The sequence below is a fragment of the Eublepharis macularius genome, chromosome 19 (assembly GCF_028583425.1).
Source record: "Eublepharis macularius isolate TG4126 chromosome 19, MPM_Emac_v1.0, whole genome shotgun sequence".
Classification (NCBI taxonomy): Eukaryota; Metazoa; Chordata; class Lepidosauria; order Squamata; family Eublepharidae; genus Eublepharis; species Eublepharis macularius.
Genome location: NC_072808.1, coordinates 1,572,528 through 1,586,049, shown reverse-complemented (window position 1 = coordinate 1,586,049; position 13,522 = coordinate 1,572,528). Strand labels below are relative to the sequence as shown.

General features: G+C 49.8%; 1 protein-coding gene across 1 annotated transcript in view; it reads right to left on the bottom strand.

The window, feature by feature from the left end:
• The window catches only part of KMT2D (lysine methyltransferase 2D), an 83,603-nt gene that overhangs the window by 57,548 nt on the left and 12,533 nt on the right, over window positions 1-13,522 (bottom strand). Inside the window, exons 4-15 of the mRNA XM_055003521.1 lie at window positions 12,479-12,696; window positions 11,456-11,565; window positions 10,011-10,173; window positions 9,532-9,697; window positions 9,321-9,435; window positions 7,295-7,443; window positions 5,174-5,355; window positions 4,049-4,180; window positions 2,250-3,106; window positions 1,960-2,073; window positions 1,165-1,275; window positions 8-112 (exon numbers count right to left, since the gene is read on the bottom strand). Of these exons, the coding sequence (XP_054859496.1) occupies window positions 8-112; window positions 1,165-1,275; window positions 1,960-2,073; window positions 2,250-3,106; window positions 4,049-4,180; window positions 5,174-5,355; window positions 7,295-7,443; window positions 9,321-9,435; window positions 9,532-9,697; window positions 10,011-10,173; window positions 11,456-11,565; window positions 12,479-12,696 (2,422 nt within the window). The remainder of the gene's footprint in view (window positions 1-7; window positions 113-1,164; window positions 1,276-1,959; window positions 2,074-2,249; window positions 3,107-4,048; window positions 4,181-5,173; window positions 5,356-7,294; window positions 7,444-9,320; window positions 9,436-9,531; window positions 9,698-10,010; window positions 10,174-11,455; window positions 11,566-12,478; window positions 12,697-13,522) is intronic.

Sequence of the window (13,522 nt, the reverse complement as noted above, 5' to 3'; positions counted from 1 at the left end):
TTCTTACCTTGCTATTGACACAGTATGGATGGTAACACTGAGAGCACTGAGAACACGCCAGGAGGTGGCCCTCAGCGCCACGGCCAAAGCTACCGCACACGACACACATGTCCTGGCAGGGAAGAGAGAGAGAGAGAGGGGGGCACCGTGAAAGACCCCGGGGGGAAATAAGCCTCTCCCATCCCCTATCACTCATCGCATTAATATTCTGCCCACTCTGCAGACTTGGGCATTTTACAGTAACTTAACGTAACAAAAAGTTAGGGCTTTTAAACTTTCTGTTACTGTTCTTAACATTGCTGTAAAATGTTTAGTAAGTTTATATAGGTAAAAGGTAACGGTAAGTGCAAGCACCGAGTCATTACTGACCCATGGGGGGACGTCGCATCACAACGTTTTCTTGGCAGACTTTTGTTACGGGGTGGTTTGCCATTGCCTTCCCTGGTCATCTACACTTTACCCCCCAGGAACCTGGGTACTCATTTTACCGACCTTGGAAGGATGGAAGGCTGAGTCAACCCAGCTTCCGCCGGGATCGAACTCAGGTCGTGAGCAGAGCTTGGACTGCAGTACTGCCACTTACCACTCTGCGCCATGGGGCTCTTATAAGTTTATATATCTGATGGAAATGGTTGTTGTGGGTTTTCCGGGCTGTATATATCTGATGGAAATGGCCCTTCGAAACTTATGAATGGGACATTTTCTTCTATGAGAGCATCTGTGATAATAAACCCAGTATTTGTATTTCGAAGGAAAGGCCACGCTAGGCATCCGTACAAAGCACAAAAACATGAAGTGGTTTAAAGCGCGTGTGTACATACTTGAGTCAAAATGGCTTCACAGATAAGCAAACTCAAAGCCCACCAATGCTGGGGGGTAAGTCCAGGTTTGAAAGATGTGCCGACAGGGTCAGCTACAGCAGCCTGCACTAGAAACAGCCAGAGTTTCACTCCCAGAAGCTAACCGCTGCCAACTGTGGGTTTTAAGGGTTTCGCTCCAGGGGGAGGGCATAAACACACGTCCTACGTGGCAAGGTATCTGCTTCTTGTCAGGCCCAAATAAAGAGAGACAAAATTCTAATCTGCAGTAGATTTTAATCCACAGTTTGGCCAATGAATCAGTGCAATTAAAAACTTGACTGAAACTTGCTGCTCTAATACCCACTTGCATCAGCACAAACTTGTCGGTGTTGGAGAAGAGCACCACTGTGTTTTGCATGGTGTCGTCATCGTCGTCGTCGTCCTCTTTACTGGGGGAGCTGTCAATGTCAGCCAGCTTAGAGAAGGGAAGGGGGGAGCAAAGAAACAAAGTGAGCCAGCCCTTCCTAGCAGCCCAGAGCTTTCCAGTCCTTAGCCAGCTACTTGTGCACAAGGAGGCACTGCCAGAGATCGGTCACAGGCTCACACTTCCTCTCCCCTCTCAACAGACTTCAGAGGCTAGTCCTTGGTATGGGACAAGTCAGGGCTCCTTCTCCTTTAAGAGCCCTGAAGGGGAGAGAAATTTCACAAGAGCATCTCCGTAGTCTTATAACAATCAGAAAAGATGCAGCAGAGGAACAAGCTGCTCTGGGGGCGCTGAAGACGGAGAGAAGCCTCGTCAAAGACAGAACGGAGATCTCCCCTCGGGTACCAAGAGGCTCAGGAGAAAAGCAGGCATGTAAATTTTCTAAATAAATAAGTAAAGCGAGTCTACAAGAAGGGGTTTTTAACTTAACTGAAAAAGTAGGGCCTGCCCCACCAGCTCTAAGCAACATGCGTCTAAAATGCACTAACGAAGGGGGGGGGGAAGCAACATTTCTCCTCTGTTTTCTAGACCCAAGTTGCACACACCTAATGGACATATTCTATCAACTGCCTGCCCTTCTTTCTCGCCTTCAGCAAACTGTAGCTTTTCCGTCCCCGGGACCCTCTCGCTGTCGCCCTGCTGAAACATCCTCCTGCCTGCCCGAAGCGTCCTTACCGCCAATGTATCAATTGAAGAAGTGGTGGATTTCAACCGCGAGCGGCCCCGCCCCCGACCGCCATGGGACCCTCCCCGAGGCCTTCTCCTCCCGGGAAAACTGCTGCTGCGACCCTAGGGCCAGAGTAAAAAGAAGATATATTGTGGTGGGGGGGGTGTGCACACGTTCTCCTTTCCATTCTATTTCTTCCAGTACTCCCCCGCTACTGGCGAGATGGCGGGGGTTATTTGGTGTGGGGGGAAAGTTCATTGTCAAGCAGCAGCAAGGATCAGTGGGTGGAGGGGCTGACCTGTTTGACACGGGAACGGGCTGGAGAGCCGCGCCGCCGTCCCTTTTCGCCCTCGCCTTTGACGTCGAAGAGTAAGGAGTCGTCCATCTCGGCCAGAGCCAAGGAAGCTCCGTCGTCCCTTTGCAGGCTGACATCGGTGGAGGTCAAGCCGGCCATTTCCATGGAGAACGAGCCTCCGCCTTCGTGATAGGGGGAAGCGAAGGGAAGCTCCGAGCCCGGGAAGCTGCTCGCGCTGGCATCGCCCTGGCTCAGGTTGGAGATCTCATTAACGATATCCGACTTAACCAAGGGGTGGGGCCTCAAGGGGGGCGGTGCTGGCCCTGCCTCCTCATCACCCCCTGCCCCTCCTTCGATGGGGTTGGCAGCGCCATAGGCTTCCGACGGGGTGGAAGTGCTGCCCAGCAATTCTGCCTCCACCGGCGAGGGAGAGCGCTTGGGTTCGCTGGCAAAGCTGAGGGGAGCCTCGCTGGGCTCCAGCCCTGCTGCGGCGTGTCCTTCTTCTGGGGCCTCTTCCTCACTCAGCGAAGGGGACAATCTTCCTTCAAGTTCCATCTTAGCTGCCACGGCTTCTTCTTCCTCCTCTTCTTGGCCGGCCTGGAGTCTACTGCCGCCTGGGATGCCCTCCACCCCTGTATCCATCGGCTCCTCGCTGGCCTCGCCTCCAGCAGCTTCAGGGGAATCGTCCTTGAAAGAGGCAGGTTGAGGGCTTGTGGGAGAAGGTACCTCAGCGGCCTGGGTAGATGGTTCCATCTCTATATGGCTCTCTGTGGGTTCCTGCTCTACAGGCAGCGACTCAAAGGCGAGCTGCTCTTTGGCACCTGGAGTCGACTCCTCAGGGTGGGCCGGTGAGACAGGATCTGAGGAGAGGACAGAGACCAGAAGGGAAAGAATACATCTAAGGAGGAGGGAATTATTTCCAGGCATGAAAGGAACGTAAGAAGATCATGAGAAGGAAGGCAGGAAGGGTTACATCAGTGCTTAGTTCTTGTGGCCCCTTTTTACACGGCCAATAGCCACCTTGGGGTCTGGTAGCAATTTCCCTCAGGCCAAGAAGGCACAACATTTTGTGCTTATTAAAGACGGGGTTGCAACGGACTGTAGGATTTCACAAGCCAATGACAGTGGGTTGATTTCTAGTGCTGGAGAATTTGGGACTTCAGCTCTCTGTCGGTCCTTGTGACTGGCAGAAACAATTATACCCTCCCTCAAAAGGCAAAAACACTTAACATAACTGACAGAATCCACTTTTTTTTCCTCTTGGATGCAGTAATTGCAATTATACACAGAATTTGGGTTCCCTTTAGCACGTATGTCCAGTCCTACCTGGACCCAACTTCATATTCTCCAATTATTGGGAAGGAATACCCAGTTCTTCAGAAAACTGAATGATGAGAAGCAGTGCTAACTACAACAACAACATTCGATTTATATACCGCCCTTCAGGACAACTTAATGCCCACTCAGAGCGGTTTACAAAGTATGTTATTATTATCCCCACAACAAAAACACCCCGTGAGGTGGGTATTGCTGAGAGAGCTCTGAGAGAGCTGTGACTAGCCCAAGGTCCCCCAGCTGGCTTCAAGTGGAGGAGTGGGGAATTGAACCCGGCTCTCCAGATTAGAGTCCTGCCGCTCTTAATCATTACACCAAACTGGCTCTCTATGATCTGATGCAGAAGGGTAATTCTTACACTCTTAGAATCATGCCAAACAAATCCATACGAAACTATGGCCGTCACACGATTTATTCGGGTTTTTACTTTGCCTTATTGCTGCCTTGGATGTGGCCCACTGACTCACCTGGTGGTACCGGAGGAGGGGGTGCTGGCGAGGGGGCGTTTTCAGGCTCTAGCGTTGTCTCGACTTCCATCTGCTCCTGCCCTGCAGGGGCCTCTGGATCCACACGGGACATCTCTAAAGGCTTTTCTGCATCTGAAAACAGACATTCAGGCCATGGGGCAAACTCATTCAGGGCACTCTGTCCTTCAGGAGGCCCCAACCTTGTTCAGCCTGCGGGCGCTTTGGGGGGCTTGGCAACAGGAAGTAGGTGCCGCCACAAAATGACTGCCACAGGTGCAGCCAACCACCAAACAGCTGCCTTTAGATCTACAGCCACTGACAAAATGTTGGGAGGCTCCAAGCCAAGTGTCCTCCTATGATGGAGGTATCAGTGTATGAATGGATGCTCTCTGCAAACACAAAGGTGAGGTCTCTTGGAATCTTCTCGAACACTTTCTGCTCCGGTGAGGAGGAGAAAACCCAGGTCTGGCTCTTTGCTTCGGGGGAGAACAAAGTGGATGCCAACAAACCCCTTGGCAGGCACTACGTTAGGTTCACCAACTAGGGACAATACCCTCTGTACATGCCCAGCACCCAAGCCCTGATGCCTGCCCTCCCCTCGTCCCCATCAGAAGAAAGGAAAGGACAAGGTGGCAAAACCCCAAAGAGGGAACTGTTGTTCCGCCTTTTGTATATTCACTCCTAACCCTGTTTGTACATGGGTAGAGCTTGCAGCATTTATGAAAAGACAAAAAAAAAATTTGTGAGCATTTATACTACACTAGACATGTCACAACAAACACTTCACAGGGTGTTTGTTATGGGGATAATAACAACATACTTTGTAAACCGCTCTGAGTGGGCATTAAGTTGTCCTGAAGGGCGGTATATAAATCGAATGTTGTTGTTGTTGCTGTTGTTGTTATTATTATTAGTTTTGCTGTAGTACTACAGCCTCATCTCTGCCTGGTTACTTCTGAAAAAGCAACTGGAAACAGTGACAGGAGTATGGAGAAGCATCCATTTTTAGTAGATCAAATGAGATTATTCTTTCCCTCTTTCTAAGTTTCTAGCGGCTCCCATCTACTGATGGAAAGTCACGGCGAGAGGGCAGGATGGGGGGAGAAGAAAGAGAAATCAACTCACCAATGGGTTTTTCATCGCATCCCGGTGGGACCACCTCTTTTTGGTGCGAGCCAGCATGGCCACTGCTGCTTTCTGTTTGCCCCGGGCTGGCCACATGAGGGTCTCCCGATGGCAGAGGAGATGCTGGTGTGTCCGCTACGGGGCACGGATTCTTTAGAGGACTGCTCGCTGGGGGGACGTGTCTGAGGTGGGGAAGAAAAAGAAATGCAAACCCCATTTGAAAGAGACACAGCTTTAAAAACCATGGGTTGCTCTTATCAGTATTTCTGAGTGTGCCAAGAGAGTCCTGTAACTTTTGAGTGTTCCAAGCACTTTGAACACAAGATAGTCCCGTAATGCAAAGGGACGTGCTTTGGAAGTGCCACAGCAGAGAAAACAAACGCCAACGACCAACAAACTGCACGACTTCAGAACATTAACTTGTACCTATACTTAATTCTTATTTTTTTTTAAAAAACCCAATCATATAGAGAAAATAAGGGACAGTCTCAAGGTTCTTAACGGAACAGATGGGGGAGGAAGCACGCAGAGAAATGCAGACCCCAGTCAAGGCGAGTCCTGCTCTATCCAACCAGAAGGAACCTTTTACGGTAGGTCCAGTGTTTTCTTCTCCTTCACCCAGAACACAACATCCAGTGACAAGGTGTTTTGTAGCAGAAACCCAACTTACACACACACACACACGGCTCAACCCTCTCTCTCCAACCCCACAGTTTACTGCAATACTCTCTACCATTCAGCTGAGTTGATTTAGTAATGTCTAATAAAGGAGTAGAAGGCACTGGCCAAGTGGAGGTTGGACAAACAGTCACCACTGGAAATTTGGGGAGAAAATACCACTGTGGTAATGGCTCCAACCATAAAACAAGTTAGAATTAGAGAAAGAAATAGAATACCGCAGTACTCTTAAGCCACAATGATCCCATCCAGTGGGAAGCTTTTGGGGGGAGGGGCTATATATTCCTTTGGGAGGGACAAATAAGGAAACCAAGCAATCTCGATCCTCAAAAGGCATACACAAGGGCTCATCAGATCATCATCATCATCATCGCTTTTGACAGAAAGGGCACCCTCAGCTACAGGATCCTGCAGGCAATGGTCATAGCTACAGAATTCCTTCACAGAATCCGAGGGTTGGAAGGGACCGCCAGGGTCATCTAGTCCACCCCCCTGCACAAGGCAGAAAATTCACAACTACCTCCCCTTCCCCCCCCACACACACCCCGTGACCCTTGCTCCATGCCCAGAAGATGGCAAAAATGGAGGGATTTGATCAAATCCCTCCATTTCTCGTAACGAGATCTTAAGGAGGGGAGAGGAAAGACTTTAACCCTTGGAAGAATTCCGCAATGGGCTGGGATTCCCCTGTAACTGGACAGTCAGCAGTACGTTGGCAGCTGTGCAGATTATCCATTCAATGCTAGAGGCGGCTTTCCCCATCTCCCCCTTCCACCTGCATTCTTCTACGACCCCTACCAATCAGAACCCTGTGGGTCACTGTACCCCCAGGAATGCAATGGGGGTTGAAGCGGAGGGGAGAGGAAGGAAACGGTGAAAAGATGCCCTCCTGCCGGCAGAGTGCCTGCTGCACGCGGAAAAGGAGGTTATGGTCCAAGCCAAAGAGAGGAATAATCAACAATTAACATTTTAACTCTATTTTTCATAACACTCTTGAGTGCAAAAGTTGCCAAGAGATCATTATATCCCTCGGTCACAATATGGGACATTACAACGTACTAGAGACGGAAAATGCAAGGAGACCTCAGAAATGGAGTCTGGGCTAGAACTCAGTACTAACTGCAGGTTCTAAGACGGGAGACAGCACATGTGGCAGGCATTGGTGCAGCATGTCCTATCAGGCACGACTTCATGTAAAGGTATCTATTAAACAAGATAGGTTTGCTGGGAACGAATATACTGTCAGTGCTAGGACCTGTCAACCCCAAATTTACATGCGATAAGCACGGAAAGAGTTGACAAAATGGTTCTAAGGCTATGAATCTTAAAAAGCAATTTCACGTGCCAAAAACGGCTTGGACTACTGCACGGCGTGGTCAGTCATCCTTACGAAGAACCCCCCACTTGAGGCCAAAACGTGAATTTTGGGGCCAAGGAACTCACTCTTGGTTGCGCTGTACAGCCTCCGTGCCGTCAGCATCTTTGCAACGCCGTTCTTGACACCCTTCACACAAAGAGTAGTTCTCGTACCACTGGCAGCCAGGAGCCAGGGCAGACGGGCGGAAGCCACAGTCAGAGCAGACGCGACAACTCTGCGAGGAAAAAGACGATTTCGGTGTTCAGAACAGAAGCGAGGAGGAAACGTGGGTCGTTCTATGAGCGCCGGATTTTACCCGGACCTAGCTGCTTAAGACTGTGAACAGTGGGCGGCACGGGGGCATCAAAGCAGGAGTGATGAGTTTAGATGAACATGTCTGTGGAGTGGGGGGTTGGGGGGTCGGACAGAGCACACCGGCTGATTTGGAGTCAGTGATAGGGCTCCAGTTAGGGCCTGTGTGCAAGTCCTCGTGTCTGTAGAAAGCGGCCAGATCTCTCTCTCGTTTTGGGGGGAGTCCGTTCCAGTTGGCTGGGCCGAGGACAGCAACAGAATTCCCCGCTTGGCCTCCTGTAGCACACAATGGCGCTAACAAACTGCAGAACACAAGTCCATACCAAAGTGTGCCAACGAACTTATTTTGCATAAGTGCTTTCAATTTGCGCATGAGCTTAATGCTCATCCATAATTTGCAGTCCTGTCCCAAACCTGCAAAAACAAATGTGCTCCTAATAGAGAAGGAGAGCTAGGCATAACTGATGGGATGCTGTAAGGGGGAACATGTCATATGCAAGATGTAAAATTTCCATCTCCTGAAAACGACAGCCTTTCTACAAAGCTTCTGGCTTCTTTTTTTCTTTTGTAGGCTCAACCAGCAGGTAACAAAAAAGTTTTGCCAGACCTGAAAAAAGTGCAGTACGGGAAGCAGAGACTCTGTAACCATCCACTATGGAGGAAAGAAACGGCCAGCCCCAAGCCCAATTTCTCTTCCTTTGAAAATGAACTTGCCTCCCAGTGGATCGAGAAGACATCACTCCAGCGTATGGACTACTGGGGGTTGATATATTTTATTTCATTTATGTGGTGGAGAGTGCCCTCAAGTCATAGTTGAATCATGGCAACCCCTGGTGGGGTTTTCATGGCAAGAGACTAACGGAGGTGGTTTGCCATTGTCTGCCTCTGCAACCCTGGTCTTTGTTACTAGCCAAGGCTACTAACAATTTACTAGCAACAAATTACTAGTCACTAATTACTAGCCAAAGCTAGTAACAAATTGCTAGTAACAAATGACAAGCCAAAGCGGACCCTGCTTAGCTTCCAAGATCTGAAGAGATTGGGCTTGCCTGGCCTATCCAGGTCAGAGGTACTTCATTTATACATACAGAGAAAACGGGCTTCTTTTTTCCAAGAGAGAGAGGTGAATCTCTAAATTTTGTGCCCGTTACCAAATGCCACTTTCCAAGAGCACAGAACGGTCAGCGCCTCCGACAGCAGACCCCGTTGTGCTTTGGCTCAAGATGAGAACAGCCAACGCCTGATGGCTGATCTATGGGGAGGGTCAGGGTGCAACGCCAGGAAGATCCCACCCCTTCCGGCATCTCTCCGTAAGTCAGCAGAATTCACTGCACATGAACAGGGCAATGTGTCCACTCTGCAATTCGGCAGAAGAGCTGAGAAAAAGCACGTCGCCAATCATGAAAGACGTCCCCACTCCTTTTTTTTTTTTCCAAAAGCAAGTTTCGATCCTTTAGGACGGAGGTCACATGGCCAGCTTCAGGCACTGTTTCAGAAGCCAGAAGAAAAATAGCAAAGAGTCCAGTAGCACCTTTAAGACTAACCCACTTTATCATAGCGTAAGCTTTCGAGAGCCACTGCTCCCTTCGTCAGAAGACAGAAGAGACACTGAGCAGCATCTCCATGGGCCTTCAACTGCCTGTACGACCTCCTGCCTCCCCCCTGTGCCTTCCAGAAACAGAACTGCATAAACAACAACATTTGCACAACGCAGATTTCAGCTTTTGGGGGGGGGGTGTGCATGACGAGGCTAGAGAATGTTATCTTTTTAGCACTCATCTGTGCGCTGGCATTACTCACCTTGCACTTCCAGGAGTCTGTGGGAAGGCTCTCAACGGCTGGCTTCAAGCAGTACGTATGGTAACATTTATCGCAGGCTTCGCACACTAACGTCATGCTGTCCTCCCCTGATAGCCTGTAAAGCACAGACACCGCATGGGCTAACAGGCATTCACAGCATTTCGTCATTCCGGGGAGGCTTGGCAGCTCCAAAGGGCTTTTACATACTTACCTACAGGTTTGGCAAACTTTGCATTCGTGACACTGCCAGCCGGAGCGTTTGCGTGGCGTTACCGTGATCTCCAAGCAGGTGCCATGGTAGTGCAGGCCACAGCTGGTGCAGAAGAGTAGATCACGCAAGTCCCCGGGTGCATCGCACACCATGCAGCGCGAGTCCTCTGTGGGAAGAAGGGTGCAATGGGACTGAAGCCGCCAAATCACAACCCCGCCCCCTCAAATGCCAAGTCCTCTGCCGCCCATTCAAAAAGTCTGGATCTCCCTTCCCCTACCCGTACAACCGAGCGTGCTCCCTCATACCCAGAAACGAACCGTGGAATACCCATCTCCTATCCCCCTTGGGCACTCGACCCATTACAGATTACTTCCACTCAGCTCCGTGCTGTTCACAAACCACAGGGATGTGCGATCCCCTCTCAAATTCCAGCAAACCCCTGCACCGGCAGCTGTCCTCGGCATCCTGCCAACACATACCCATCTGCACAGCCTGGTCCAGGTGCTCTGGACACAGGAGCTTCAAGGACTTCATGGACTGGAAGGAGCCACTGGCCGCAGCACAGGGGAAGTGATAGTGGCGCTGGCACCCCTCCGCATGACATGGAATGGTAGCACCCAGTCTCCGACAGTGTTCACATTTCTAAAAAGGAAAGGAGCAGACCACAAGCTCAGTAAGGAAAACTCCCGGACAGAACAGCAGCCACAGATAGCCTGGAAATACACTGTTATTGAAGGTGAGCATGGCTGCTTGGGCGGGGATACTCCTTCTCTAGAGTTAAGAATAATCCGAATCCATTTTGCAGTTTGTTTGTGAGATCCGACCTGCAGGGTTCGCACACGTGCTCTGAAGAGCACAGATTTCCATGGTCATATATCCAGAGGAGTTAGCCATGTTAGTTTGTAGTCACAAAATAGTACAGAGTCCAGTAGCACCTTTAAGACTAACCCACTTTATTGTAGCATAAGCTTTCAAGAGCTGTGGTTCTGGAAAGCTTACGCTACAATAAAGTTGCATCATGACGAAGAGAGCTGTGGTTCTCGAAAGCTTACACTACAATAAACTTGGTTAGCCTTAAAGGTGCTACTGGACTCTTTACTATTCTGTTTTCAAAGCCTAAAGCAATGTCCACAGAGTGCCACATGAATGCATTGGTTTCACTATCAAGTCAGCAGCAAAGGGGGAACAACTGGACTAGTAAGGGCAACTCGGCTCTTGCTCAAGCCATTCCTGTACTCCTCACGGTACCCAGGCGGAAGTTGCTTGCCTCTCTTCACTGCAGAAAGGAAGCTAATACAATTGTTGGCAGAGGCTCTGCAGCAATATAGTAAACAAAAAAATCATCCTCAAGATTTTGGCATTTGGAACTGAAACTGTGAATCAGCTGACTGGATTCCGTTACCAAATATTTCACAGTACAACCTGGCTTCAGAGTCTGAGAATGTTACAAGCCTACGTTCAATTCGTTGTGGGGAGTAGGACGGGGCCAGGATGCCCCTGGCAAAGTGCCCGTAAGAGGAGCTGGTGTCCACGTGGGAGCCCCGTCCCTTCATCACGGGATTCCAGCATCCAGGCCTTTACTTGTTTGGCGAAAGTAGCTAATGCGGATTGATCTCTGCAACCATTAGGATACCGTATCCTGCAAGTGCAGTTTAATTTTATATGGTCCCTTAAAATGTATTAAGAAATAAGGAATTTATTCTGGTCCCCTTCCCAGACACCGTGGGCGAAATCTCGTGTTCAGGGGACCAAGGAAAACCCCTCTGCACAAATCAGTAAACTACAGATTAGAGATTCTAATGCAAGCGCAGCCGTATGGATTCCTAGAACAGCTCCTACGGGCAGCACCCTGGGCACTTGGATTCCCTGCCCTCTCCCCGCCCCACACAATCTCCCTCTCCCACCGAGGCTGATCTTGCCAGACCTGTGCAATCCCTGAGATGACGGCTTTGTTCACATGGCTCAACCATGACCCTTCCACTCGCAAGACTCCAGCTGACCACACCACACACCAGTGATGAGCCCAGAAGTGGCCTGAAAGACAAAGGAAAAGGAAAGTGTAAATGGGGGAGCAAAGCAAACTTTATTTGAGGCATGGGGTGTACAGCTGGGTTAGGATAGTGGGGAGTCCAGGGGACCCAGGGTGACAGCATAGGATACTAAAGAAACGGTATTGTGTACCCTAATCCAAATCCTTCTGATAAGGCAGAACATGTAACTAAATAAGCTCAAGCAAGCCTTTACTGGAATACATAAAAATATACGATTTTAAATACAGAAATGAGCCCATACAGAATGAGATTAAAATTACAGATAGGAACAGGGCAGCAGTGTAGCAAAACCAGTACAGAATACCACTTGTCAGGGCGTATAGCCATGGCACTGTAGAGAAACTTCGCTGCTCTTTCAGTTATTTCCCCATCTGGGTTGCCAAGCAGGAACTGAACCTTAAAATCATCAGAAAACTCTGAAAGTTGGGCTAATATAGGACGTAGAAGATCCTGGCGTGGCGCCAGATAAAAGGGGCACTGGAGAAGAACGTGGGAGACAGTTTCAACACAGTCCATCAAACAAGGACAACACCTGCTATGATAAGGAACCTCATGAAATCTGCCAGATAAAAAGGCTGAAGGAAGAACATTAAATCTGGCCAGAGAAAAGGCTCTACGCAAATTGGGAGCCAGGAGTTGGTAAAGGTGTACTGCTGGGAGACTTACATTCGGGACAATCCCCAGTAACTAAATAAGCAGCCAGCTACTCGGAGTATTTCTTGTCACTACTGTAACAAGGATGCACCCTAAGGGAGGGGGGAGAGAAAAATCTATAGTCTAGATATGAGGAAGCCTTAGCTAGGACCTAAGGAGACTGCGGGTCAAATCGGAGACCACAGCTGAGTGAACCACGCGAAGCTCTCCCTAGGGGATGCTCTTCCTCGTTCGCCACTCACCTGTTGGCTCAAACACCTCTCGCACTGAGACGCCGTCCGCAAAGCCAATGAGGGTCTGGTCCTCATTCGCACCTTCTCTCGAGCCAGGCTGCTCCCCTTCCAGAGGCTCAGAGAGACCTTCTGCCCAGTCGGGGGCCGGATCGAAACGCAACAACTCCCGTTGCCCGTGCAAGCTCCATTTGCTGCAGTTACAGAACGCACAGCGCTTGGGAGGGGAGCTGGGGGGGTGGGGGGGGGGGAGAAGCAGAGATGAAAGAAGGGTTTTGTTTTTGCAAAGATGGCTCCATCCCAAACTACCTCTTCCCAGCTGACACGTTCTGATCTCGCTCTTAAGGGACATCCCCATATCCCTAAGACCTTTGACCTCCCAATTCTTCCAGCACTCTTTAACAAGCATGCAGTGCCTGGCCCAGTAAGAGAAGTCGCGTCTGGGCACGATGCCTCCATGGTGAAAGGCTTGCTCGGTCCCAAAGCTTGCTAGATGGCCTTCAGTAACATGTATGCTTTCAAGTTATATTGTAAGTACAGAGCAAGGCGGTTAACTGAATGAGCCAAACCGCAGGAAGTCGCTGGATGGCTTTAGGAAAATGTTCCCTTCGTTTCAGCACCTTCACCTGAAATACCGAGGGTAATAATGCCATACCTAAAAGCCCACCTGAGATTAAAAGAAGTTGCTTTGAGTACTTGATCAGGGGAAATGATATAAACAAGGAATAGGCAAAACCCAACATACGTGTAGATGTACACCAAAATATTGCATCTGAGATGCATTACTCAGCCGCCCTGACATGCTCCTGCTACCTTGAACATAGCCGTTCTACAACTCTGGGGGGTTGGTAGGGTGTGTGTGTGTTCTCTAGCTAGCTCCCCCTATCAGCCGCATAAGCATAGGGGAGTTGTTAGGGGAAGGGGGGACCTCTACATCTTTCCCTATCAAAGAGCCCAACATATTTGACGGTGAGCAACTGGAGCACCCTGTGGGGGTCCCATTAGCATGCTGGTGCACTGTGGCAAACCTGCCACTACACCGTATCCAGAGAGCAA